This window comes from Dicentrarchus labrax, unplaced genomic scaffold (genome assembly GCF_905237075.1).
Source record: "Dicentrarchus labrax unplaced genomic scaffold, dlabrax2021, whole genome shotgun sequence".
NCBI lineage: Eukaryota > Metazoa > Chordata > Actinopteri > Moronidae > Dicentrarchus > Dicentrarchus labrax.
Genome location: NW_026136711.1, coordinates 21,765,329 through 21,787,841, shown reverse-complemented (window position 1 = coordinate 21,787,841; position 22,513 = coordinate 21,765,329). Strand labels below are relative to the sequence as shown.

At 40.6% G+C, this 22,513-nt stretch overlaps 2 protein-coding genes across 10 annotated transcripts; both read right to left on the bottom strand.

Annotated features, from left to right (window-relative positions):
• Positions 1–815: 815 nt before the first annotated feature.
• Positions 816–8,499, bottom strand: stau1 (staufen double-stranded RNA binding protein 1). 5 transcript variants are annotated; one of them, XM_051415460.1, is made up of 15 exons: positions 8,306–8,499; positions 6,289–6,599; positions 5,812–5,933; positions 5,545–5,701; positions 5,286–5,442; positions 4,997–5,168; positions 4,795–4,890; positions 4,440–4,652; positions 4,213–4,356; positions 3,951–4,097; positions 3,784–3,859; positions 3,347–3,666; positions 3,110–3,232; positions 2,370–2,449; positions 816–1,604 (listed from the first exon to the last, which is right to left on the bottom strand). In XM_051415460.1, the coding sequence occupies exons 2-15, from the start codon at positions 6,479–6,481 to the stop codon at positions 1,517–1,519; spliced, it is 2,088 nt and encodes a 695-aa protein (XP_051271420.1). In that variant the 5' UTR covers positions 6,482–6,599; positions 8,306–8,499; the 3' UTR covers positions 816–1,516. The 5 variants fall into 5 exon arrangements, with proteins under 5 accessions (XP_051271420.1, XP_051271422.1, XP_051271424.1 ...); XM_051415462.1 differs by having other exon boundaries at positions 5,286–5,439; XM_051415464.1 differs by having other exon boundaries at positions 5,286–5,439; positions 5,557–5,701.
• A 179-nt stretch (positions 8,500–8,678) lies between these two features.
• pbrm1l (polybromo 1, like) lies at positions 8,679–21,452 on the bottom strand. Of its 5 annotated transcripts, none has more exons than XM_051415737.1 (30): positions 21,352–21,452; positions 20,842–21,019; positions 20,588–20,685; positions 20,252–20,399; positions 19,948–20,097; positions 19,653–19,769; positions 19,491–19,559; positions 19,266–19,364; positions 19,092–19,177; positions 18,870–18,961; positions 18,566–18,782; positions 18,268–18,409; positions 18,013–18,098; positions 17,409–17,688; positions 17,203–17,308; positions 16,475–17,114; positions 15,801–16,021; positions 15,524–15,715; positions 15,114–15,271; positions 14,779–15,021; positions 14,070–14,215; positions 13,785–13,942; positions 13,434–13,617; positions 13,124–13,331; positions 12,805–13,003; positions 12,571–12,726; positions 11,589–11,744; positions 10,038–10,102; positions 9,507–9,711; positions 8,679–9,103 (listed from the first exon to the last, which is right to left on the bottom strand). In XM_051415737.1, the coding sequence occupies exons 2-30, from the start codon at positions 20,983–20,985 to the stop codon at positions 8,940–8,942; spliced, it is 4,929 nt and encodes a 1,642-aa protein (XP_051271697.1). In that variant the 5' UTR covers positions 20,986–21,019; positions 21,352–21,452; the 3' UTR covers positions 8,679–8,939. The 5 variants fall into 5 exon arrangements, with proteins under 5 accessions (XP_051271697.1, XP_051271699.1, XP_051271698.1 ...); XM_051415739.1 differs by having other exon boundaries at positions 11,622–11,744; XM_051415738.1 differs by having other exon boundaries at positions 15,524–15,712.
• Between the last annotated feature and the right edge of the window lie 1,061 nt (positions 21,453–22,513).

Here is a 22,513-nt window from a genome sequence, read left to right as displayed (position 1 = left end):
CAGCGATCTGTGTGCTGCATTGTGTTCTTATAAACTTCACAATACATGAAATTAGCATGATACGAGCACTAAGCAGGGTTTGGTCTTAAAACGGGTTCTGGATTGGAAAGTAATTCAAATGTATAATTACAATGGATTCTTTAAGCAACATTCTTTTCCTTTTCAGTCACTAATTCCTCAGAAAATACATTTTTAGTTATAAATTTTGGACCTACTGCACTTTCTTCCTGCACTTGTGTGGCTACTCTGAAAAAACAGCAGAGATACAGTAAAATGTAATCACAGCCCAAAAATATTTTCATTCAAGAGTACAAGTAGGACTAATGATAAGGCATAAGAATGTACTGTTTAAAATGTTTCCAGTTGTACTCATAATGTCCCAGAATGAGCAGTTGTTTGGGGACTCAAATAAACATGAAAACAACAAACATCTGCATTAAAAGATCGAGATTATTTACATTTTATAGATTTTGGCTTTTATGCTTTTTATCTTCAACATTTCAATTTATTTTCGGTATCAGAGCCTGGACTAGATAAGCATAATCACTATCAGAATTGATCAAATTTAAAACGATACTCAAGCCTGCATTGGACCCTAGAGCTATGCGGTGTTTGAGCAGTATCTATGGCAAATGTATATAAAACAACATTTTAAATCATCATAACGATTCAGTCCAATCAATACTGTCAAACTGTCCTAATCAGAAATCTATGTATAAAATAAATTCTTACTGCACAGCCCTAACTAACATGAACATTTTTAGTTATATATTCTGCTACCGACAGGTAAAGAAAAAGACAAGATGACACAAGTCTTTGTTTTGTGCTGGTAAGCACGTTAAGTTTAATTACCATGGGGAGCGGAGAGAGAAAAGAAGGTGGACACAAGGGAGGAAGAAGGGAGTATCAGGGAAACTGACGCAACAGGGAAACGTCCCTGCCACACACAGCAGACACGTCACATTACATCACACGCTACATTAAGTCAGAAATTCTTCCCAGCCCTACATGGTAATGTCGATAACACTGGTTAAAGCACTCTAGGAAAATCAACAGAGGTTCGCCAGCTGCACCCTAGACAAAGATGAGGTTCCAACCTTTACAAGATCTAGTTTTAGGAACTACATCAGCGGGGGCATAAAACGTAAAAGACTTAAAAACAAAAAGGTCTCACAGAGAGGAAACAGGTTCTAAGGCAAAACAAAACACAGTTCACAGTTAAATCGCTTCATCTTTTTTTTCACCAAGTAAACCCCCAACTCATTGACTAGGATGCAGCTACTTTTTCTACAATGCAACAAAATAAATAATGTGTACAATTAAACAACATCAAGGGGAAGAAACTATTTTTTCCTATCAATCTTGTTTAACTGTGAACATTTTGGAACAATGAATATGAACAGTGATGGGTTGGGGCCTACAGTAGCCCAAAGCTTCCTGTAGCCTTCTAAAACTGACTAGGAACACAGTGTCAGAGTTTTCTCTAGTGCTTTTACAGACAACCAAACCTGATCGTCTAAACAGTGCCATCCAGGGTCTGTGCCAATGTGCTTGAGTTAGCCTGTTTGAGGTGCAAGTCACTTTCGATGTCCTGCTTGCCACACCTGTGGAAAATAAGTCACATACAGTGTCACTGTCGACATTTAATCAGCTCCAAAATATTCCTTTGATGGCTGCGTTTACGTCAATCTGAATGTATTCAATTTAATTTACCAATCCCATGGGAGTATTTACATCAAATTGGTTCATTTTTATTTAAAACGGAAAAAAACAACAGCTGAATCATAAAATCAAGATTTAAACTACCAATGTTATAATGTTATATAATGCTGTTATACAGCTGCTAAGGACACTGTAAAACAATCCCAATCTACTCAAGTCACTTATCTACAAAGAATGTGTAGAATCATTTTCCACATAGTATCCCATATGAGAAGATGGGGTCCCAATGATAACATATTACAGATGCGGTGGCATTTAACATCTGCAAAGATATGGTGTCTTTTTTCTTATGTTGTTCTTATGGTGTTTGTTTAAAAAAAACAAAAAAACATACAATTATTGATTAAAATCCAATATCAGGTGTGGTGTGAAAAAATTGGAGATGTTTAAGGTCCTGCCCTACTTGAAACGGTCACTAGCTTACTGCAGTGCTGAGCACTGAGCCTTCTGTTTACGTTCCAAAAATTTATTAACAAAATAGATAGAGAGCACTGCTAAACGACAAACAACAAAAGCCATTGTATGCTGACTGAGGTGTTTACATAAAGCATCACTAAGTAATTACTAATTTTTACTATAATAGAATGAAAGGCTTAATGTAAATGCAGCTATAAGTAAGCACAGAGACAGTGCGTGTCATAGCTTACCGAGAGACTGGTCCATTTCCTGTCCTTTCATTTGACTGCTGGTCCAAATCTGACAGCAACTTCAATATATTCAGTGCAGCCTGTAGAGGTGAAGACCAGTATAGTACAGTAGTTACTGCAGTGACCATTTGTAAGAGGCAACTGATACTCAATTTAGTACAACTAAGCAAAATAAAGCCTCATTGTCTTGGTAGCTTAAAAATGCAATGGGTGTCCAGAAAGCAGCCAACGTACAACTCTCATTTAGGGAACAACTGGCCTTTTGTTGCATCTTTGTAACGGTGTTAGGACATCACATGTCAGCCTTTTGCAGCCACTGTAGTTTCTCCTATAGGCTTGGAATGGGAGGGTGAGGCAAGGGGGTTGTAATCAGCAACCAGACTGCCAGACTCATCCTTAAACACCTTGTCACCAAGCTAAACATGTTTCAACTTTGTTAGTAACCTGCAACATGCTGGGAGTGTAGAAGCTTACATGTGTTTGATCCACTGATAGACACTTGCTATCCTTAATTTCCCTTTATCAACGAGTGCCTGGCCCTTTCTGAGGCATCCCAATACTCCCACATTTCTAATTTGTGGTGAGTTTTTGGCTGCAACGGTGTTCTCTCATAGCTTATGTAGCTCGCACACAATGAGATTCCTCGCATTGAACGTTTTGACAGATACATTCTAGACATAAGGCTGTTAAGGAGTAAACTGTAGGGATAATGTTTTTTTTTTTTTTTTTTTAAAACTCACCATATCATGACAGGATTCTACATCTTTCCCAATCCCATGACTGATGAGTGGTGGCTGGGCGGAGCAGTTAATCAGTGACACAAACTCATTCTTATTGTTTTTAGGAAAATCTTTGTATTCCACCTGTCAGCAAATAAAAATATTTCAATTAATTTGTACCAATTTCAGTCAAAGTCAAATGCATGCACACTAATGGCCTTACTGAGTTCACCAAAGCAGAACATAATGTCACATTACCTGTAGGCCCTGCACAGATGCAAGGTAGCTAAGCTGTTCTGAAGGCCTGGTGAGAGGTCCGTGGGGAAGTTGGTTCATGTTATTTTTGTTCTTTAGGATAGTTTCAGCAGTCAGGGATGTCCCCGCGTAAAGCAGCTCGTTGGCAATCATGGCAGTGATTGTGGCCTTTCCTGGGTTGGGCATAACTCGATTGTAGTCCTTGGCCTGGGATCCTTGGCAGGCCCCCACTGCTTGAGCCACCTCAGGGACCATGGGCAGGATACCTGCAGGCAGCTGCTGGTGGCTCAGGTAAGGCAGGCGGAAGTCCTCATCCTTGGAACCTTCAAAAGGAAAAGCACATTTGTAAAGGACATGTAAGCACAACAGAAAGAATGTAAGAAATAATACAATATAAGCACTGCCAAATACACCAGTCAAGTATTTCTACTGACACTCACCCAATGCCACATCCTCTACAGATCCAGGTTCAAAGAAGGTCACTTTACGCCCATCACCAGGTTTTTTCACTGGTGTCTAAATATTACAAAACAATATGTACATGAAGAAATTAAGGTTCTTTGTCAGCTGTGTTTACAAGATTTGCTTGATAACGGTGTAGCAGTACCTTTTCATCAGTTTTGAGTGCCGGTTTAGGGGGCTGAGGCTGAGGCACTTTATATCCCAAGAGCTCCAGCATTTTCTCTGCTGCGTTCCTCTTGGCCACCTTCTTACTAGGTCCCATTCCCTCTGCATACTGGCCACACACCGTCACCTGTACCAGAAAACATGCATCAAAGAACTGAACGCGTGAGAAATTAACAAGCAAAGGTCGAGGAGACAGAGACAGATGTTCTGCTACCGGCATGCTTCAGTTGCTGTCAAATCACCTGCATGACAAACTCCCTGCGCCGAGGTAGACCTCTCTCTGTCACCATGTTGTACTCTGGTTCTTTCTCCTTCTTGGCCTGCTGGATCTGGGCCAGGCGGCTGATGGGATTCATCCCCTGACCATATTCCGGGCTGGTCTGCAGCTGTTGGTGTGATAGGTTAATCATCACTTAATGTAGAGTCTTTAGGTCTGATGATGCTTATTCCAGTTCATTGGTTACATTACCTTGATGATGGATTTGGTTTTCTTTTTGATGCGTGGCAGCGTCTTTTCCACACTGGGTATATGGGGTAGCTTCTTCAACTCCCCTAGCACCGCTGCTGCTGCCAGCTTCTTGGCAATCTTTTTACTCTTTCCCTCGCCCTCTCCTGTGAATTCCCCGACTGTAACACACACTACAAAACTCTTCATGTGAGGAGGGCCTTCTTCCTTTAAAACCTGGAGAACAAAAGTGATAAATCATGAGGAGGAGCATTCATTTTCTATTATTAAACTGGATAAGAAACTTGGCCAAGTCGTACATGTTGTCTACACATCGCTGAACTGGTTTAACATTTATAAAAAGAAATGTAAAAATCACCTCAAAGTTGACAGGCAAATTGCGTTTAAGTGCAATTTCAAACACTTGACTGATTTCTGATTTGTTGAGGTTCTCTTCCTCGGGCTCTCCATTCATCTGTCAAGAACAGAAAGCATATTAAAGACAGAAAAGCAATAAGTCTGAATAAAATTGCACAAAGGCTTTTTTAGCACTATTACATCCTGAGTGTTTCTTTGCTCACCACTGGCAACTGTTGCAATATTGGCTCCTTGTGCAGTACTTTCAGGGCCTTGGCAGCAGCGTCATGTTTGGCTAGCTGCCGCGTGCGTCCCTTCCCAGTAAACTGCTGGCCTCCGATGGAAAGCTCCATGTGGTATAACATTGGTCCCACTGGAGGAAATGGGTAGTAGTATCTGGAGATGAAAAAAAGTTAATGCAACACTTTTTTTCCATTCAAAAATAAACTTCATGAAATTGTTCAAAATTGGAAGAATGACCTCTTTTCTCATTTCCTATAGAAAGAAACTCACTGTTGCATAGAGCGCTGGTAAGGTCCTGGAGCCCGGACATTGTAGTTGAAATTTGGTGGTCTCATCGCCGGGTACGGGTCGACGGGTTTATACATAGGCTTTTTTCCAAGCTTCATACATAGTGCATTTAACTCCATGGTGTGTGTCATGCCATCTGCTGCAAGGATATAGAAGCAAACATATAAAAGCAAACTCTTTTCTGTAAAGCGTTACCAAGCATTAGAAAGACACTACAATAGAGCCAGTGGGTAGAGCCCACCTGGGTTCTTGCCTGTGTTACGGGGCGTTCTCACGGTGGGCTTAGGAAGTGTCGTCTCAGTGAGGGCAGATGCAGCAGCAGAATGCTGGGCTTTCTTGATGCTGGTCCCCTCTGCCTCCCAGTGCTGATCTCCCAGTGTGAGTCTAACTGAGAAAATCTAACAGAAGAAATACAATAGATTTTCCATCACTAGCATGAACAAAAGAAGACAACAGCATAAATGAAATTACATGGTTGGTTTGTCTGTAAAAATGACTATCAAAGTACCTTGGAGTGAGCTGGTCCTTGCTCACAAAGCAGCTTATACTCAGGTTGGATCTTGTTGAAACGGGCTAACTCATTCACCAAACACATAGGGGTCTTCTCTTTAGGGTTTGCCATGTTAGATACTGTGATGAAACAAAAATTTGATCTAAAATACTTACAATTAACCAAACAGACATGATCATGAACACAAAAACAAATGGCTGTACCTAGTCCCAATGTCGGTCAGCAAATACACAAAAATAGAAGCATAAAATCCTAAATATTCCAAATGCAGCAACTGTAACGTACAGAAACTTTTACACAGTACAATATGGGAGGAGAAGTTTGACATACAAGATGTGAATCTAACAAATACACATAGTATGCTTTTGCAAAATCCTTTAAGGAAAAAAAATAGGAAAAAAGAAAAAGCCAATATCAATCTAATGGCAGCAATGAAAAATAAGTTTTTTCATCAAACAAATAAATAAAACAAACCTGTGGTGGTACTGTAGGGGGTGGCTGAGCCCGCGGGGAGAGCGGAGCTCCTGATTGGCTGGCTGGCGCTCTCCGAGGGTAGGGTGCCTGAGGCACAAGGGATACTGTAGCCAGGCTGTGGTTGCCCCAGCTGAAGTGGGGCAGAAGCAGCAGGCATGGGGCTAGCCGGACACTGAAACTGGAGCTGGGACATCCTCGTTGGTCTAGCTTAGTCAATCGTAGAGGTCAGGATAAGAACTTAGTAGTGCAGCAATGGTGAATGCCAAAGTGGGAGGAACTGTTAATTGAGGAGGTCTGAATGTATGCTCTGCCTGGAAAGTGAGGATATAAGATAAGTAACTAGGATGTGCCCATTCCGACATATTAAGAAATTATATCATATTCAATTAATCTAATCTAAAAATGTCACTGTCAGATACTGGAACCATCAACCTCAATGGGCAAGTCAAACAGTGCTCCCTGGACAGGCGGCATTCACATCTATGTACAATTTAGTGTCCAATTCACTCAACCTGCATGTGTTTGGATTGTGCGCGTAAACCCATACAGAGATCTACTCAGACTTACAACAGGCAAATTCTACACAGAAAGGCCTCAGCTGGCTGGATCAGGTCTGCAAACAGCCCCTTCTTGCTGTGAGGCTACACTGCTAACGGCTGAGCCTCACATATTCAACTTCAAACAGATTACTTATTTTGCATCTTTAAAACTTTGAATAATACAATTAAATGATTGTTCAACTGAAAACAGGCCCATGTAAATACAGTATATTTCTTTCCGTAGCCCTTGTAAAAAAAATAAATAAAATTCCACATGATGATATTTCAATAAGATAAAGTATGTGAGAAACATAATTATGAAGTTATTAGTTTCACTGTGAGTTTTTACACACACAAAATGTCTAATTCATTTGATAACAGTGCAGGATAAGATGACAACTGCTCTTTACAAATGTGTATTTAATGATGCATCAACAGCATTTATGAAGGTCTCAAAATACTACATATTTAGCACGTAGAAATGCACACCATATGTAGTGAGTTATGTGGGGTCTCAACACAAGACAACACCCACTATGTCAACATTATTGATCAGTCACAGCCCACCACACAATGTAACCAGCTGGGATGCATGAACAATACTGCATGAGACGTGTTGAAAGAGCTACACTAACAGCCACTGTTAGCTTGGTTTAAATTGTTTCCTCACCAACATTACTACGCTAGTTGACAATGCAGTATGCTGCAGTGCTGAACGAAAAAAAAACAAAAAAAACTTGACATTTTGTTTTGTTTTTAATTTTGCTCTCATTGAAGGTGCACGGTTGGGGAGGTGTCGCTCACAGACTGGGTGTTGTGAGGCCCTTGCAGCCTTCGCTAACTGTGATTTAACACAACTAAAATGCCCATGCACTGTATTTAACATGTCTCTCATGCTACTAAATGTTGCCGGCACAAAATTAACTAACGTGTTAATTAATATGTCATCTTAAACGTGGGTTAGTTTGAAAGAATAACCGGCCAGCAAGGTGGTTGTTGCAAATACGGAGCTTCAACCGCTTGCAAATATGGAGCTTCAACCGCTTGCAAATATGCATAAACAACAATGTCTCTCACATCATTGGACTTGTGTATCACCTATTGATTTGACCACCTGTGTGTTAAGAAAATACATTACTGTCAGTAGGACGTTAACTAGCTATAAATGAAATCAGGCCGCCGGGTAAGGAGCTATAGGAGCTTTCCCATAGGACCACGTTAGCAAACTAGCTCACATGCTACAGTGGCAAGGATGGACATAATAAGGCAACCTCTGTAAAAAATGAACCTGAACACATAAATTACAGTAGCAATGGTATCTTCGGGAAGATACACTCACAGGTCACTTGCAGCATTACCTGACACTGGTTTATTTGCGCATATTAAGGTTAATTCCTACCGAGTCTGGGAAGAGCCGGTGAAATTGCTAGCTAGCTTACCCCGACCCTCGATAAGTAAATGCACAAAATAAACCTCACCTCGTCGTCCCTTTGGTTCAGTTTTTAGTTATTCCATAGCACACGTTGATTTACTATCGTTTGCTTTTGTTACTGGCCAGTTTCAAGGGTCAGTCTATGTTATTTTTATGTCAAAATGCGGGCTGTGAGGAGATGTACATTGGGAAAACAAGGCAAACACTAAAGAGAATGGCCCTCTCTTGGTTCTCTCTTCAGGAAGTGACGTCGACAGAGAGGAAGTACTTCCAAAATAATGCAACATTTAGTGGATAGTGAAGATTTACAACCAGAGATATCTTAAGGGCTCTGTTCATAACGTTGTCTTATTATCATGAATGCACCTGGGAATGCACAACATTAATGCTTGCTGAGGACGAAAAACAAACACAGGAAAAACAGGATATTCTGAATTTTATTTTGGTAGTATTAATAAGCCAAAAAAACACTGGTTTTGCAGCACAATTAATCCGGTCTGTAAAAAAATGAAAATGCACACAGAAATAGCTATCAAGCTCATCAAGTTAGCTAATAAATATAAAATTGATCATGATTCACTAAAAAATATTGCTTCTATGGTCTATATTCCTCTCTAAACTCCATAGCTTGAAGATAAGAGCAGTGAGTGAGCTGGTTATAGTGGTTAGTGTCCAACAGGTTACAGGTTGTGTGCCTGACAGATGTTCAGAGAGTCTCTCAGCATCAGGTCGCGCAGGCGCCACAGTGCATCCGCCATGGTGGTGTGGGCTCCTTTGCTCTTCAGCCAGTGAGCTGGCAGCCGGCTCTCCTGCTCTTTGGTCAGGTGAGCATCACGCCTTTGAGCTAAAATGGCAACAAGGTTTTTGATTAAAGTATTTAAAGGGCGAATGATGTTAAATTTTGTTAGCAGAATTATGTTTCTCTCTTTATCAAAAGCACACACAAATAAGAGAAGGCACTTGGGCTGATCAATGCACTATAAAGATCACAAGTTATAATAAGAAAATTAAAGCATTTTTTTTTTACATATACATATATATATATATATATATATATAGATATATAGATATATAGAACAGTACATGAGAGAAGGTTTATTAAAATATAAAAAATAATCACATATCCAGCGACAGCAAACATTGTGTCTTGACATAAAACTAGTTCTAATATGAATTTAGCATCTCAATAACATTAGAAGGTAGTAACACACACAGCCCAAATGAAAAGAAAAGAGTAGAAGACCCACCTTTGAGCGTTTGTTCCCATTTGCTGACAGTGGTAGACTCTGCATTCAAGCCCTCAATGTACTTCAGGTAGGCCTCTGAGTGAAGCACCCTCTGGGTCTTTGGTGGTGGAGCTACAAACATGGGAGTGGTGGGCTGCAGGTGCGAGGGCTGGCCCTGCCCCGGATATGGTGGAGGAGCATGTGGTCCTGGGCTGAACATCCCAGGCTAAAATCGAATAATGACAATCTACTTTTTAGTACGGGCATAATATGTGGAATACTCAATTTGAAAAAAATAACACAATATATATAATAAAGTTATATGTTATGTATAATAAAAGCCATGAGGATTTTGTTTTTTAAACGTAACAGTCCATTACTGAAAAAAGCAGCTGAAAGACTGAAGCAGAATGCCAGTGATGATAAACTATGTATGGAACTAAATTATCAATCAATCAATCAATCAATCAATCAATGAATCAATATGTATAAACAGAAACAGAACATTATATAAAGTTGAAACTCAGAACTATTTTCTGACATTGGGCTCACCTGTTGCATAAAGTTTCCTGATGCAGGACTTCCTGCCATGCCGTTCATCCCAGCACCCATCATACCTGTTAATGAAAATATTTGTTTATGCATTTAGTAACTGTGGTAAACTCTTGCTGGTTTACTTTATGTTTAGACCTACAACAATGTTTTCCAAAGACTTGTGGAAATGTTAGTTTTCGAATATCAGTTGAACATTAGTCATTGGGTTCGTTTTCACATGCATTATATCTGTAAATGTGTATGTGTGTTGTATATTTTAGGTGTGGCCTGTGAGTATACGCTGTCGGAGAGAAGTTGTTGGAGACCAGAGAGCTTTGACTGCTCTGTGAGTACATCAGGCTGTGCAGCCTGTGGACCAGGTTAACCCCTACAGCAGGAGAGACACGACTGGATGTGACTGAGCAGGTGTGGAACTCCCTAAAAACTTGGCATTTCACCTGGATGGGCGTGATTTTGCAGGACGCAGCAGTGCACGCTTCGGTGAGCTCGTGACTGTCTCAACCCGTATTCCGATTGTACGTTCATGATCATATTTTCCACAATGGAGGGTCAGTTAATTATTGTATGAATTTTAATAAAGTAATATTATAATAATTATTAATAATAATCATTGTAGGCTCCATCATGTAACTTGTGTGCGCCTTTGTAAGAATGCATAACAAAAATTCTATATTATCACAACTCAACAGCTCAACTACCCACAATCAGTGATATTGGTGAGGTGTGGTGCCTGTGCTGTGCCCAACGGATACTAAAAGACAGCACCCACTCGAGCTACAGCCTGTTCACCCCACTGTAATCTTGAAAGAAGTACAGAAGCTTCTGCTGCCATACCACCAGACTTAAGGACAGCTTCTTCCCTCAGGCTGCGCGAGTACAAAATTAATCTTCTGCATTTCATCATTCAAAATAATAATTTTATGACTTATCTTGTAATTTTACTGTAATTTATGTATATGCATTCCCTTGTTTCCATACATAGCCTAAAGGGAACTACAACCTGAATTTCATTATACAGCCCTGTGTGTTGTAAAATGAAAATAACCATGTCTGCCTTGTAAGCCTGTTTGTGCTGAGAATCTATTGATGTAAGATACTACATTGATATCAGAAATGAATCAGAAAGTAGATTTTTGTGCTTAAACACAATTTAGCCCATATAAATGTCAGTATATATCAGCACTATTTAGTTGTAAATATAGTCAGTTTGAGATTATATCAAGCAGTAAAGTAAAACTCAGGAATCTACAGGGAAGTCAAGTTTCAGTTGCAGCATTACCAGTGCATCTTCATAAATGTATTTAAATTTAAAAGATCATCTTTGTTTTGAAGTGACAATTAGACATGAGGTCTCCTGTAGGCTTAATCTTGGGGTTACGGCAAAGATTAGGTTAATAAACAACTTTTCAGGTTACATTTTTGCTAACTTATCCAAAAAGTGACGAGACGACCCAAAACGAGCCAACGAGTCAGCAAGCACCCCCCTCAGGTGAGATTCCAAGTTTTTAGGGAGAACCGAGCAGGTGTGGCTAGGACAGTGGCCCTTACCCTGATGAAGCATGCCAGGGTACCCAGGCATACCTTGCTGGAGATGGTGATGAGGCAGGTGGGGCCCCCCTGCAGGGTGAGGTGGCATTGGGGCCACACTCAACAAACCCTCATGGGGGCCCTGCATGTAAGGTGGGCCGTAAGCTCCCATCATGCCTTTGGGAAGAGGGCGAGCAGAGGACAACATATCCATGCATAAGTGACATGCAGCTGACTCTAAAACAACATGCACTACTACTGCACACAGTGGCCCCTTTCACACATGCACCTTAAGCCATAAATGTTCTGGTGATTTTCAGTGACTGAGTCAGTTTTCTATCTTTGCTCAGGACTAGTTAGACGTCTACAAATGTGTAACTACAACTCTAGAGTGAACAGATGTTACAATTTTGTAATGGTTTTGCATTGCCACAATGCTAACCATATAAACTGTGATAGGATTGTAGATATGATTTAAATCAGTAATTTGAGGAAACACTGAAAATATAGAATGACCCTATTCGTTGGTATGCTTTTTCTTTTGGTTCAGTTGTGCTGACTAAAAACAACAACAAACATTTCTATCCCAGACAGTCATGCAATATGATAGGAGACTTGACAATGATGTTTTCTATATTAGAGACTAATGTGTGGATAATGAAAACCACTGGTGATGTTAAAGGTTCAGTGTGCGAAAGGGGCAGACAATACAAATGGGTCTGAGAATGTTAGCAGGCAAAACGAGCATAAATATTAAATGACATTTTTAAAAAGTTATTTATGGTTAAAAGTAAATCATGCAGTCAATGTCATGCAGTTTCAGATATGAAGCTAGTGATAATAACAACTATAAACAATGTGAAACAGCAGCAAAAGAAGAAAAAATTATGCTTTAAGAATGTAGTTTTGAGATAAATATATTAGAAGATTACGGTTAACAGTCCAGCCTCATATCCCTGCTGCCTTGTTGTCAAACACTCGTGCTGCCTCTGAAAGGGGTTACCTGACACAGGTGACATGGTCTGGTTTATCATTCCCATAGTGCTAGGCGAAGGCACCACCCCCATCAGTGCGCCTACGGGGGTACCTGCTCTAGGGGACGCTTGCTTCTGGGGTGGTCTCTCACGATCTTGTTGCTCCACTATTTTAGCTGCACGTTCTGAAAGAAACAAATCATTTCTGTCTTACTTCAGTTCACATCAGAGAAGTTTCATACCCACAAATGTATTCTTCTCACCTTCATACTCTACTTTCTTGGAAGACTCGAGGTTCCTCCACTCAGTGCCCACGAGTCGACTCAGCTCCCCGAAGGAGAAGTCCGGGTGTCGAGCTTTGATGACGGCTCGCATTTCACTGCTGAACAAGATATAGCCACTCATGTTCATCTTCCTCTTGGCCCCTTCCTTCTTTGATAAGCCCTTCACCTTAGGAGTGGACTTCAAGAAAACAAAACAAACAGGTTGTGTGTTCATTTTAGTATTAGCAGCAGGGGTTTGAAGCCTTTGGACAAGAGTTTTGGGCTTTGTGGGTTAAGGTCTTTGGAGGTGTATGGGTACCTGAGAAGGTGTGTATGGCATGATATCCATATCACTTGCAAGGGGGGTTTGCATCTGAGGCATAGAAGGCGTCTCTGGAGCTTCCTCCTCGTCATCCATATCTTCCATATCATCATCTGCATCCTCAATGTCTGCCAATTTAACTTCAAGCTCATTTATCTTCTTGTCCAAAAAAGGTGATGCTTCCTTCTGTGGTACTATCAATTTCCTACACAAGATACCAGCACAAGAGACAACAAAACAAAAATTCAGACTGGGTAAGAAACCGTAACTTTTGAATCAGAATCGGTGCTCTGCTTGACTGACCAACCTGAAATAGAGGATCTCATCCTCCACCACTTTGGAAGAGTATGAGAAGCGTTTCAGCCCCTTGAACTTTTTCATCTGCTTCTCTGAGTCAATGTAGCGGCTCTCGCACAGCAGGATGTCATCTTCTGAAACCTCAGTAGGTCTGCATGACAGGTAGTCCTTAAAGGAGGACACCATGCATTTTCCTGAAGAGCAGACAGGAAGGATACAACTTGTTTGTGAAGACTGTTGATGATTAACTTTTAAAATCTTTCACACAAGCCTTGTATGTAAAAATTGTAACTTTAAGTGTGTCACATGACAGATGTACTGGCTCACTGTGATGTGTGCACACAAGTTAACAAAACAGTACCTATGACACAGGTCATGGGTAAGGTTTCCTCCAGATGGCTCAGAAACACTTCTCTCTTGTAGAACATCTTTGTGGGTTCGTGCTCGGTTTCTTCAGGATGAATGAAGATGGGCCCGAAGAATAAAGCAGTTCCATTCTGCACCCACAGCTTCTCTATCCTGCAGCCCAGATAAGGAAGACATGTGAGCAATATTAAATAACTGAATAATAGCATTAATGTCACATGAGCTTCCATTTAAACAGGAGGCTCTCTTACACAAGAGAGCAAAATATACTTTTACCCACCTGGCAACTCTGGGCTTTGACAGACCATGTGACTGAATGTAAACACAGTCTCCCACTTTAAACCACATGTTGTTGTACTGTAACTGTTCGTAGTATTGACAGCCAGGCTCAGCTCCGCTCATCTCCATAGGGACATCCTCTCTCTCCTAAATGAATACATTTGCACACACAGAGGACTCAGCTGTTTGTTTATATTGAGACAAACAAACTTTAATACTTGGAACTAACTACTCCTCTGCTACCCAGCTAATCCTTGTCAAGACATGCCTGCAACCACTTTGAGAGTTAATTAATCCCCTATAGTCGAGGCCAACTGAGTGTTCTTGCTAGGCCACAATATACTTTTTCATTTAGACCTTGACTCCTAAACTGAATCTAACTAGAGGGCTAGTGTTGGGATTCTGGAGGCCCTTTGGGATTATGCCAAAGGTTGGTCAATATTCAAGTCTTGTCACCCCTTTATCTGTGCCTATAATTTGTCTTTGTTGTGTCCTTGATTGACCCAGTTTCCATAAAAGTACAATTAAAAGGCTTACACAGGATTGTAAGCAGCTCAGAGAAACTAGACCGTATTTAGAGTAAATTCCTTATCAACGACATAATGCATGTTATTTTTGGATTGGAAATGAAAACAAACAAATAAATAAATACTCTACAAGAAATTATCCATTGCCATGTCAAAACCCTTGAAAATACTGTGTCTCCTTACCTTGTCCACAAAACTGCCACTGTCTGTATATGAAATTGTCGGTTTGTCCAGGTCAGGCTTGGCAAACATGGAAGCAACACGGACAACAGGCAGCGGTACCTCGCGGGGGACCAGTTTCACAGAGCTGACAGGCATAGCCCATATCTTGATCTTCTTGAACCACTTGTTTCTGGCAGTGTAGCGGGATTCGCAGACGTACACATCCTCGGCTCTGTAGCCTTCAGGTTGCATTTTGAAATAATCCTATGGTACCATCAAAAAGCAACGATTATGTGAACAGATCCTTGTGTTAAATTAAAACTATTTTGTAAATACGGTTGAGGTTGAGTTCTTACCTTCACAAACATGACCACACATTTGCCCAGAACTTTAGTGATAGACACTTTGTTATAGTAGTCACTCTTGAAGACCTCCTTTTCCAGAAACTTGCGTGTTGCCAGGTGGAAGGTTTCACTGGGCCTGTAAAACCAGCAGCCATAGAGCCACTTCTCACCTTCACACACAAGCCAAGACATGCACATATTAGCAAATATTCAATACAAGAAAATAGCAGTGCAAGTAATAGAAAAAAAAACATTATCTACAAGCAGTTTAAGGTTCATTCTTATAATTCTGCCTATTTTTACTGGGGTGTATCATAAAAGGTAAAACATTTACTGTTGGCAGCATGTTTAAAGCACTGTATGTATACTGATATATGAAGTTTGGTTTCCATTCAAGTTGCCAAAAAAGTGATGAGTGTTACCTGCTTCATCCTCCCACAGGCGTTCAATACAGACGATGTGTGGCTTCAGTTTTGGCTCTGATGGTTCCACATAGACAAAGTCCCCCACATGGTATGTCCTGTTTTCAAAGCTGCAGTCCTGACTGTACACACGCTCTGTCTCCGACTCAGACTGCCATGCCTCTCCTGGCAGGTCTTCAACTTTCTCACCTTCTATATAGAAAGATCTCAAATGAATACCACATAAGAATTTGAACGTATTCTTCACACCTGTGTATTTCCAAAAGCTCACACAAACCTTTGCTTTCCTCCTCCTCTTCCTCTGTTTTTTGCTTGTCCTCCTCAATCTCTTTGGGAATTTTCTCCCTCTTCTCCTGCTCCACGTCACTGTGCAGGTGTTTTAACGTGTAGTTGAGTGAAGAGGACAGCAGAATCTCTCCGTTTTTGCATAGCTCATCCCTGATTTTAATGAAAAACTGTTGTAGTTCCACTGAATCCTCAAATATCTCTGAGTCAGTCCTGCAAATTCAAAAAAAGACATTATGTAAACATTTTCTGAAAACTGTTGTTTTGGTTGTCTGTTTTAGCTTGCGGTTGGAAAGCGGGCCCAGATTTAGGATGCATTAAGTATATAATTTTATACAGTTTAACCAGTGTGATTATCTGCACGAATATAATTTGCATTGAACCCAGTCTAACAGTTTAACACAAATTAGATAATTATGCACACTTTAAAATTTACACCAAGCGCTTGTAAAGGATGTCAAATGCTGAAATAAGGACCCAACCCACCAACTGAAAATCATAAAACATAATAAAACATCATATTATCCAAATTATGTTTGAAAACAGTACAAATAAGAATAAAAGTAAAAATTCTGAAGGCACCTTTTTTTTTGTCCCTAGACTAAACAGAGTAAACAATTTCACTGATATAACCCCAGACAGCCTTTTCAAAATAAGTTAATCTACCTGTATAGCCTCCTCGCTTTCTCCAGCACTTCAAACATGTGTTCCTGGAAGACGTCCAGTCTCCTGTAGCGGCCACGGTCCACGTTCATCCTGATAACATCAAAGTTAAGTGGTGATTTCTCAGGGGCAGCTGGATCCACAGCAGGAATCTCAGCCAGCGAATCACTGTAGCACCGGCCCTCTTCATCCTGGTGGCCCAGCACGGACACAAACAGGTTCCTGATCAGCTCACGCACCAAAGATCCCACCGCAGGAGGTCCGGTGTCCTCGGCTCCCTCCTGCTGTTTACGGGTCTCCAGCAGCACCCGGTGCAACACTAGAGCATCCCGATAGATCAGAGACTCGGGCTCATTGTACATGCAGGCATTGTTGAACATGAGAGCAAAGTCCTCCACCAGGGCTTCAACGTCTTGGTAACGGCTGGCCGCCATATGGCTTCGCACACGCTCCATATCCATGGGTTTCTTTATGGTAGCATAGTAGTCGGGCAGCTCAGCACGAGATGGCAGACGGAGGAAGATTGTGCTTAGACGCCGTCCTCGGCGGTCAGTGAAGTTCCGCACGGCATCGTACAGCTCATTCAACTTCTGCTGTAGAGGGGTGAGGTATTTGGACTTCTTTGGTGAAACACCACTCTTTCCTTGATACAAACAAATTTAATAAAATTGGGTTAAGCAGAGTTTGGGCTTTTAGTAAATGCAACAAAACACTGGTATGATTAAACTCACTTAGTTTCAGTTTGGGAGATCCCACATCATCTTCTTCAGGCGGAGGTCCCAACTCCTTGCGCTTGTCCTTGAGTATTTTCTCCAGAATATCAGCATCATTATACACCTACGTCAACCACAGGAAAATTGGTAATATTGAAATAATATAGCTCATGCCACAATTGTTTTGCATTCAATAATAGCACAGATAAACATTGCATGTCTACCTGAGATCCCTCCTCATTGTAATGCCGGGCGTTACGGAACATCAGCTTCATTTCATCCATGAGTGCTTCCTCTGTGGTGTAGCGCTCATTGCGGATGTTGTGCTCAATGGTTTTCAGGTCCATCGGTTCGAGTATGACCTTATAGTAGTCAGGGTAGTCCTTCTTGGATGGTTTGACCATAAACAGATCACAAAGACGACGACCGGTCCCCACCTCCCTAGCTTCAGTCACTGCGGCGTACAAGACTTTCATTCGGTTCTTTTTGACATTTTTCTTGTGGCTTAAAACGAAGCAAAAGTAGAATATGAATGAGCTTGGATGGCAATACTGAGATACAAAGACTACAGGAACTATGTTAGCAACCAAACTACAGATTATTCATGTTTAAAGGTGCATTGTGTAGGATTTAGTGACATCTACTAGTGTTGTTGCAGATTACAACGTCCATGCTGCACCCTCCCATCACAAGAGTGTAGGAGAAACTACGGCTGTGAAATAAGTAAGAAACTTGAAAGGCCAGTGTTTGGTTTGTCAGTTCTGGGCTACTGTAGAAACATGGATTTTTAAAAGAAACAGCAACAGATATACAGAAAACCCTGTTTACCTTTTCCTCTTGATGCTCCCTGCATCTGAAGACAGAATGCTGTCTCCATCCTCGTCATCTCTCCTCAGGAGTTCCCTCTTTTTTGCCTATTCAAACATACGGATCAACAAACAATTACACTCACTGGGCTATTTCTGCAAGATGCTTCATGGTCTGTTTTAAAATGATAGCTAATTTCTTTCATTCTTGGCTTAACTAGAGTGAAAACATCCTCCAGCATAAACTGACATTAAAAAACAGCGCAGATGTCCTTACCTGCAAGATCTGCTGAAGCCTAAAGGCCCGTTTGTAAATGCTTGACATAGGCATGTTGTAGCGCTTTGCATTCTCAAACATCAGAGTAAGATCAGCCTCCATCTGTTCCACACTTTCATACTCGCCATTCTTCATCTTTGCCCTTAAAAATCAAAAAAAAAAAAGAACTTGAATTTCCATTTGAAACTGTTATTTGCTGGTAAAAAGGTGAATCTGTTGCACCTGTAGGTGTAACTAGTAAGAATAACAATCTGTCTCTTGACACGATAGCTGAATCTACTGAATGATCTTTCCTTACCTGATCTGCTGCAGAGCGATGGGCTGTTTGATCTGCTGATAATAGTCTGGATATTCCCTGCGAGAGGGCAGGTGCTGAAAAGGTTCTGAGAAGACCTGGCCCTGGTTGTTCCTGGCACCCCTCACAGCTTCATACAGCTGGAAGATCGGGTTGCTCATGTCCATACTAGAACTCTGACTCTCAGCCTCTGACTCCCCCTCGTCATAGCACACAGAGCCTGCAACATTTACATGGTAAACTGTTTTTTTTTTTTCAGCAAAAACACATGGCACATTTCTGTGCTGCCTAAAGCGCTGATACTAACCAGAGAGCACGGGGTCGTCCTCACTCTCTGAGCCATAGTGAAGAGCCACGCTGACACCAGAGAGTCGATCCCCCTGGCCTGACCTGCGATTTCTGTTGAACAGTAACGGCAAAAGACATACACCATGTAGACCTCCAAAGATGTTGTTTTCTATTAGGAAATAATTTACTGTATTTAAGGCAAAAAATAATACACTAATACTAAGCATATGTCATTTAATACCTGATACGAAGACTAGATTTAGTGGGTTCACCATGTTCAAGTTCAGTCTTTCGCTGGATGAAGACTTTCTTTATGGTGTTAGCATCCTACAAAATAAAAGGAACGGTTGTTAAGATTTTGGGTTGGGGGGGGGTTCATCTAATGAAAATAATTAAAATTAAAAAAAGAGTTTACCTTGAAAACCTGAGATCCTGGTTCATTGTACGTTTTGGCATTTTTGGCCATCAGGTCAATGTCCTTGGCCATAGCATTGACACTTTTATAGTATCCAATCTATGAAAATAAATTAATTAATTAAACTAGTGCTGGTTAAAATAAATCACAAAGTTATGAAATCTGTGAATTTTAAAAAGACTGCTTTGCACAACAAAGCAATCAAACAGTAAGGGAAGTGTCTACCTGTATTCTTTGAGCGATCGTTCTCAGATCTATTGGCTCCTTTATAATGGCATAGTAGTCTGGATAATGCTAGGAAAGACAAACAGGTCTGTAAATGTCAAGAACGTGAAAAATTTTGAGGGCACCATTTGAAGTCCAAAGACTCTTCAAGAACTCACTCACCACTTTGGAAGGCAATTTCTGGAACAGTTCACTGACCAGGCGCCCTGAGGGATCAGCGTGTGACACCACAGCCTCCAAGAGTTGCTCCAACACCTCCTTCAAACTGCCAGTTGAGGTCTAAAGGGTAAATATGAATAAATGATTTCTTCTGTAGCTTTATTCAAAAACACATGCGACATTTAAAGAGATTGATAATACATGTTTAATTCTGTAAAAATACAAGAATCTTTTTTTATGTTATACAAATAAGTGAATCTCATAAGTGACAATCAAACAAGCAGGCAAGGCAATTTACCTCATCTTCAGTTGACATTCCTGGATTATCCATCATATCATCACCATCTTCATCATCCTCATCTCCATCACCAGGTTGCACAAACTCCGTCCTTGTTTGCAAGTATACCTCCCACAGCCTGGATGCAGCTTGATATTCCTCACTGTCACTCTGAATGGTTGACCATGAAAAGGAAAATAGAACTGTTAGAATATAGAGGCCACAAATTAAACTACAAATATTGAAAATATGGCATCACAAAATAATTTTGCTATTACACCAAATTACAGTTAGAGAAATACTGTACCAGTACGTCTCTCCTTACCTTGTAGAATGATTTGGCATTGTTGAACATGAGCTGAAAATCTGCAGTAAGCTGCTCCACATCAGTATAATCTTCTGACTTCAATTTATACTGAATTTTTGTCATATCAATTGGCTGAGACACGACTTCATAATAATCAGGCTGGTTCCTGAAAAAGAACAAGAGACCAGACATCACTGTAATCTCCTTATGTCTGAATGAGCTGCCCAGCAAAACCCACCCACCAGTCACACTAATAAATCTCAATATGACATGTGAAGTTTATGACGCTGGAAGCGCACAAAGTTTGCAGCACCGGCAGTTTTGAGCTTTACTCTGTGTTTTATGTTACAGTACCTTCTCTTTGGTACCCTTAGGAAGACCTCACATAGTTGCCTCCCTTGTTCATCCTTGTGGTCCCTGACAGCGTTGAACAACTCATGGCATACAGCGATCTGGAGGGAACAGGTAATCAAATTACCAATACCTGCGTATTTACTAATGCACACATATAAAGTAAGAGCACACATGTCGTTGTTATCAGATCGACTAGAACACAACGTTACAAACTCTAATGCACATAAGCCCTACAATGCATTAAGTGCATTTACCGTATCTACATGAGGAACACTGGAGATTCTTCTTCTTTTTCTGCCACTTCCAGGAGTCAAGGAGGAGGTATCATCGAGGTCACCCCCTCCACTCACACTGCTGGAGGGTGAAGTGGCTCTTCTTCTCTTGGAGCTCGCTGACATCGCTGGTTGGTTTAACAACAGGCTAGCCCGCTAGCTAGAAAAACACCAAAAAGATGTACGGTTTGCTGTGGTTTGGGTACGATTAACACGCGATTCACTAAAGTTAAAAGTAAACATCGCTCATCCATCACGCAATTCACTATAAAGCAAACAACAAGAGCAAACTCAACCGGCTAGCATTAGCTTAGCTTGAATGTATGAAACAAAGCAATCTGACGAGCGGCTGTTAGCATGTTGTCCTAGCTGAATTTCCGCTTTCCTAACAATGCAGCCAAACTAAATACTTATATTTCATTTACCGATAAACACATGCGAGCTGGGAATAATAAGTAAAGCAATACATTGGCTTTCAAAAACAAATCTTACCCAAAACGCAGCAAAGTTTGCTGTAAGTTAGTTCCCTGAGCACAAATATGTAACGGCTAGCTAGTGTTGTTTGAAAACGCCTGCCCGGAAGTTGATGTTGTGTAGCTGAGAAAAAGCGCCGCCTGAGGTAGTGCTGCCCCCTTCAGTCTGCGAGCAGTAATGCACCCAATAGTACGTGCCAGCAACATTAGATACACCACAAACTATATAATAGTTTATAGATATAAGCATATAAATGAAATGTAAAAACGCAGAAATTGCCATTTTCATTACAACAATGCTTTTTTAATTTATGAATTAATTTATGTCTTTTTTTTGTCCTTTATATGAGTTTGCTGAGGCAGAATAACAACAATAATAAAAACATTAAGTTATGTAGCGCCATCAAAAACAAGTTTTAGAGTGTGTGGGTCACTACCTCAAACGTTTAAGTGCTTTACAGACATATGATGATATATGTGATTAAATATATAGTTCACAAGAAAAAAAATATGTACGAAAATAAATAATTAAAAGAAATACAAAAATGTTTTATTAGACATTTAAAAAAAAAAGCTTTCATAGAGTTTTAAAAGTGGACAAGTATTGTACAGGTCTCTCGGGCATTTAAAGAATGTAAAGACAAAAAAGGGAGACATTTTATCAATTATTAGTATGCATGTATATTTAGGCCTATGCACTTCTTCATTAAGTTGGTGTGTGGATAAATCTGTAGTTAGTGTCTGTTGTTTATCAGTATAATTTATTTTATGTTGAATGGGAGGATTTTGGAGAGTGGGACAGGGGTTGGATGGTTTGGGGATGGGGCAGTAAAGGATCTGTTTACAGCAGGATATAATACTACAATCATTCATGTTCAAGTTAACCATATCAACCTGAAAATGCCCCAGCAAAAACACTACATAAATTAATAAATAAAGGAGAAACATCAATATTCACATTAAAATAAGGTTCTCCATCAGGAGCACCTTCCAGTGTGTTGAAACACACATATCCCAGCAATAAATACTTTGAGCTGATCGCCAGAGAGGTGGTGAATACACTTTTTTTGTTGTTTGTCCATACCCTGTAATCTGTGACAGCCAGCGTCCAGGTGGACTTTGGGAAGGGTCCCGTGAGTGTGACAGTGTTGATGCTCTGAGAGAGAGAGAGTGAAGCAGGG